The 6,000-nt window shown below is 38.9% G+C and overlaps 1 protein-coding gene across 6 annotated transcripts in view; it reads left to right on the plus strand.

The window, feature by feature from the left end:
• Positions 1–5,543, plus strand: part of Grik1 (glutamate ionotropic receptor kainate type subunit 1) — a 366,206-nt gene extending 360,663 nt beyond the window's left edge. For 4 of the 6 annotated variants that reach the window (XM_035444249.1, XM_027413237.2, XM_035444252.1 and 1 more), the window contains one exon: positions 5,388–5,543. In XM_035444249.1, coding sequence (XP_035300140.1) covers positions 5,388–5,543 — 156 coding nt within the window. Of the gene's footprint in view, positions 1–4,838; positions 4,926–5,387 lie in introns of all 6 variants that reach the window. The other 2 variants (XM_035444247.1, XM_035444248.1) reach the window with 1 other exon arrangement.
• Positions 5,544–6,000: the final 457 nt, after the last annotated feature.

Consider the following 6,000-nt stretch of genomic DNA (forward strand, 5'->3'; position numbering starts at 1 on the left):
TAAATCTAGGATCTGAGAATATGATGATACTGGTTCCAGGTCCTAAAAAGAGTGGGGGTGGGAGGAATGAAAACAGAGAAAGGGAAGGACCTAAAGGTGATGAACTGTGAAGTTACAGAAGTAAGAAGAACACAAAGATTAAGTGTGCATGCCATAGGAAGAAAAGACCAGAGCTGTAAATTAATTACCTATGAGGGGCCTGTTCAGAGCACCATCAGAGGTACAGAGAAATGGTCCTGACAGAGAGGATCTCTGGGTTCAGAGACAGAGTAAGGGTCAGAGGCAAAGCTATGAAATGGCTTTTCAGGGCTTATATTTCCTCAACCCCAGCATTTTCAATATTGATGAGAATCAGCTCCCTCGCCAGATTCCAGACACAAGTCAATATATTACCATTGTTCTGGAAACTAATAATATGAGCTACAGTCAGCCTACCTGATGCAAGGATAGATGCATAAAAAGGGAACCCATGGGATCTGAATGAACTCAGAAAAAGAATAACATCAAGGAACATGGTACCCAAGTTGTTATAGAACTCTAGAACTTTACATAAAGACAGTGCATGCATAACTACTCCAAGAATGACCCTTGCCTGCCCTCCTTTGCTACATGGTGGATGTGGGAAGAGTTCAAGTTTGTTCTCTGCTCTGCAGTGGTCCTCTGACAAAATGAAGCCTTGGTAAATAGGCAGCCAGTCTTCCCAAAGCCTAGTGATGGGACAGGTGTGCTCTCTGTTGTTCCGCTCCAGTTCTTTTAAAGGTTTTCTGTCTTTAAGACCATACCATCTTAAACATCCTATGATCACTTGCCAGAAGACATCAAGATAAAAAAGTGTGCTAAGGTCATATTGCTCAGACTTTCTCATTTTAAAAAATAACCCACTAATACTTTGACTCCATAGAGCAAGGCAGTAATTTGACCACACTGTGTCAAAGCTACTACTATTAACAATAATTCCATTGTGGTTTATTTATTTATTTATTTATTTATTTATTTATTTATTTATTTAAGCAGAAGTTTATGACTTTAATATCTCAAATTTTACTGAAAATGGTATTTCCAAAGAAATTTCAAATCATAGTTTGCTTTCAAATTATAGGAAGTCAACAAATACAGTGAATGATTTCACATTTATAAAATGACAATATTAATAGTATCTTTCTTATCAATGTTTAACATGAACATTTATTGATGATGTCAATGTCACAGAGCACTTTATGTATTTGAATTGATGGAAAAAACTATACCAACATAAAAGGTCACTGTACTTCTTAGATTAGACTTCTTAGATTCCTGGCTACAGGAAATCTAAGTTATTGGGGAAGAATCATAAAATTGTAATCATCAAAATAGTTTTCCTAAACATTTTTCTAAATGTACAAATGACAAAACATCTAAATGGGTAGATGCTAAGTTTATAAGAAGCCAAGCTGATGATACTAACAACATATGTCAATTGATATGAAGTCCATTCAAGAAAGCCCACCACTTTAATTCCAGCACTTTGGAGGCAGAAGCAGGTGGATTTCTGTGAGTTTGAAACCAGCTTAGTCTGCAAAAAGAGTTCCAGAACAGCCAGGGCTGTTACTCAGAAAAAAGAAAGAAAGAAAGAAGGAAAGAAAGAAAGAAAGAAAGAAAGAAAGAAAGAAAGAAAGAAAGAAAGAAAGCAATTGGGTCCTAAAGGGGTCTAAAATACTGTAACCTCACAGCTCATTCTAATGCTGACGGAACTTTCCTTGACACATTGTGGGGAATGTCTTTTCTAGACCATTTTTTTTGTTTGAGTTTTCTCACATAGTTTATTTGAGAAGCAAGACAACATGAACATCTAAAAAATGATTTGTTTCCTACAGTGCTGGGTATTGAGCCTCCAGCTTCATGCTAGTGCTCTACCAATGAGGTACAGCCAGACCACTAATTCTCACCCCTTCCAGACAACAACCACAAAAAGATGATTGGAGGAATAGGGAAAGACTATATATTTACATTCAGGCTCACACTAGCACCATGAAATCAAACATCTAGGGCTAATCTAAAGGAGGCACCATGAAGTCAGCAACTATAAAAAGAAATTCTCCAAAAGGAAAGGTAAGAGAAATTAGATAAGGCAGAAAAGAGAAGGAAAGGGGAAAAGGGAGAAACGCTTGAAGCAGGAGAAGCAAGAATGAGGAATGCACTTGGGAAATCAAATCCCCAAGCACATCATTCTCCCTTAAAAAAAACCAGTAGAGCTGCAGCTTAAGATAAACTATTTGAGTCTCAGCTAGAATAATTTGGTGCTGTTTCCTTGTTTCCTTTCCTCTAAAAGAGAAGTCTCACACACACACACACACACACACACACACACACACACACACACACACACACACACACACACACACACCTCACTTTATCTTTGAACACTGACAAGAATAGCACAAATGATGACATAATTCTGTTACAAATTCATTTAAAAATTGATTTTCCTACCCATCTACTTCCCCATCATAGAAATCTGTCATCCTGTGTCTTGACTGTACTCAGCCTTCGTGCCTGTCTGGTGTCTAAGCATATCTTCCTCCTTCAACAGTTTCACAGAGCTCCTGTGTGAGCACCAAGACATGGTACGAATTAGGAAGGAAGAGTGATCACAAATACGACATGTTCTGGTTTAACTATGCACAGATCTATTTTAACTAAAACATGGTCTAGACAACCAGAAGGAATTGAACCAGTCAGTGACTGCCAGAGCTGAAATATCTTCACTGAGGTGATACAATGGTATTGAGAGATACCTATTCACAATGTGGCAGGCATTGTGTTATTCTCTCTCTCTCTCTCTCTCTCTCTCTCTCTCTCTCTCTCTCTCTCTCTCTCTCTCTCACACACACACACACACACACACACACACACACACACACACACCAGCTCACTGAGTTTTCATCATAACTGTGGGAAAGACTCCACCTTAGTGCCATTTCATAAACAAGGAAATTGAGTAAAAGGGGAAATATCTTGCCAGTATAACTAAGTTTCAACTCCAGCACCCTGATGCTAGTGGCCAAGTACAAACTGTAAGTCATGGCAATGCAGAGCTATGTTAAAAATGTAAGCGTCACCCACCAGCAATAAAGAAGCCTGGGGCCAGGGCTGTGGCAGCATCTCCACTCCACAATGTGGTGGAAAACAACTCCTAGGACTCTCTGACTACAGTCACATCGCCACTAGAGAAAGTTAGCGGAAATGCTTAAGACTTTCTGTCAAAAGTAGATCTAAACCATCACTTAAAAAAAAATAATGTTTCCATGACACTACTAATAGGGGAAAGTTCCTAAAATCCCAAACCCAGAAACAGAATAAGAAGCTAAGGCAGATTCTGAGATTACACAAGGCTGGGAAGCTAATGAGCCCTTCTCATGCAGCTTGGCATGCCACTCTGGGCTGAGCAGTGACCTTCGCTGGCTCGTTTCTTGTGGATGAGAGGGCCTATCGTCTATTTGTGCTCAAGCCGAAGGGGACCTTAAAGGTCATCTTTTCTTATGGCTACATCAAAAATTTGGAAACAGAAAGGTCAGCCCCAACACCTTGCCATTTTCTTTTTGACATTCAGAGACAAAATGAGAGTCAAAAAGTTTGTTACTCAGGACAAAGGGACCAGTATCTCTTATAAAATGAGATTTGTTCAGTCTCATACTGAAATCAGAGAATGAGCACTTAGGGTTGATCAGAAAATAAACACTTTTGTATTTTAAGGCATTCTGAAATTGGGAAGAGGATGGTCTTTTAAAGAAAACCATAACTGAAAGTTGAGATGAAAATCTATTGCCACTTCTCTACACAAAATAGAAAAGGGAGCATTCGACCAACACTTTCTTCTCCGTTTTGCTCATGGAAGCTACAATTTTTTTCAGTTTGTTTTTACTGTTTGAATTCAAAACAGCATGAATAGTTAAATTTAAACCCATGAGAGTTAAAATAAAACCCAGACTCTAATTTTGTGGAACGTTTTCATGAGGAAAAGTTCACAAAACTCTTACAATGATTAAAAATAAAATCTAAACATAGATGATTTCCAGTGAAGTCACTTAGAGCTAGCCGTCCTTATAAGTGGAATTAGACAGCACTTCCTTTTTGTTTTGACTAGGTATCCCCAATAATAATTCATGATCATCTACTTAATGTATGGAATAAAGTCCTTACATAATCATGTTTGTAAAATCGTTGACACTCCTCATTTTCCTTCCTCTTGCCTTCCCCCCCCCCCCATTTAAATTATCACGCTGAAGTCAGAAAAGCAGGTCTTTGGAAATGTCTCATTCTCCTTTCCATCCAGCGAATGGCAGTGACTGTCCCATTTCCCCTCGCCAGCCCCTGGCTGTGCTGTGAGCACTCTGCTTTGTGTTCCTGCAAGTTGGACAGTTTCAGATACGTCATATAAGTGGATCCGGCAGTTTTTGTCCTCCCGGGCTGCCTTATCTCGCTGGAGAACATTTTCATGGTAACCTCATGAAAAAGTAAAGCTGTAGATTCCTGAAGGCAGAAATGTGTCCAAATAGCTCATCTTGGATAAAAGAAATGACAGCAAATTATGTTGCCTCGGCTGTTGATATAGTGTGCATGCAAATAGACGCAGCGTATTGTGATGGAGATGCGTATCTACCCATTTTTTTCTGCATATGCATAACATTGTTCTGCCCCCCTCCATCTCCCTTTGTGTGGTACCATGATTTTTGCTGTGCAGTTCAATGCCATTATTTTCCATTTCAACCCCAGCTGCATCATTGCTGCCACCAGAATCTCTGGTTTTTTTGGGAGAAAATATACAATTTAAAATTGTTTTTTTTCTTTTTTTTTATCAGAAAGGAAAGTCATCAAGACTTAGATTTTATTTTAGGAACAAAGTAAGGTTTCATGGGAGCAAAAAAGAAAGCCTTGGTGTAGAGAAGGTTTGTTCATTTTCTATAGCATTACTGAAGTGTCGTATGCCTTGATAACCCTATCAATGTTTGGATCATCTCAGTGGGGGAAATGCCTTAATTTAACTCTATTTTGCTGTCTCAGCAAAGGTAAGTTGTCAATTTGAGAGCCTTGAGTTTTTTTTGGGGGGGCGGGTATTGTTTTATTTTGTCTTGTTTTGTTTTATATTGTTTTCTCAACTGGGAAAGTCTATACTGGTGTGTTTGTGTATAAAGTATAGTCTGCTAAGCTAGCTTTCTGCCTCAGTTTCCTTAAGTATAAAGGGCAGATGGCCAGTGGGTGGAGGGGGAGATGATGGGAGTTGGCCATTATTTATGGACGTGCCTTAAAAACAGTAACTTATGTCCATCAAATGGTTGGCAAGAGATGCAAGTCAATGCAGGCTGCTTGTGGATGCCAGGACACTGACACCCTTATTTTGTACTCTCTAGTGTCTCTCTTTCAATGCCATCATGGAAGAGCTGGGAATCTCACTCAAGAATCAGAAAAAATTAAAGAAAAAGTCAAGAACTAAGGGCAAATCTTCCTTCACAAGTATCCTTACTTGTCATCAGAGACGGACTCAGAGAAAAGAGACTGTGGCATGATCCAAGAACATACCTGTAGGAACCATCTAAGAAGAAGGCCATGCCCACTACTCATATGTGGAGGAAGGCTTTCTGAGGAGTAAGAGACGTGTTTCCACATATCTTTATCCATAACTCCAATTGTGGATAGAGGCAGAAGAAATGCACAATTTTTAAAGCTCACATAGATATTGTTCAGAAGTGAAACTGATTCTTTTCAGATGAATTTGTATGCACACTTATTTTGCATTTTCTCTTCCCCCCAATATATTGCTATGTGTGCTTTCTAAATAACAATAAACAAGTGGATTTTGTTTTTCATAACAAGTTTGAGCCTCTGTTTGTCCCCATTTCCTCCACTTATTCCCAGGGATGAGTGCTGAGTATCACTAGCTATAGTACTTGCTGTCCTGAGCAATCTGTTAATAAATACAGTCATTTGGGGCTGAATTTAAAAACAATTGCTTTCAGTTTATAG

Source organism: Cricetulus griseus, chromosome 4 (genome assembly GCF_003668045.3).
Source record: "Cricetulus griseus strain 17A/GY chromosome 4, alternate assembly CriGri-PICRH-1.0, whole genome shotgun sequence".
In the NCBI taxonomy this organism is placed as follows: Eukaryota; Metazoa; Chordata; class Mammalia; order Rodentia; family Cricetidae; genus Cricetulus; species Cricetulus griseus.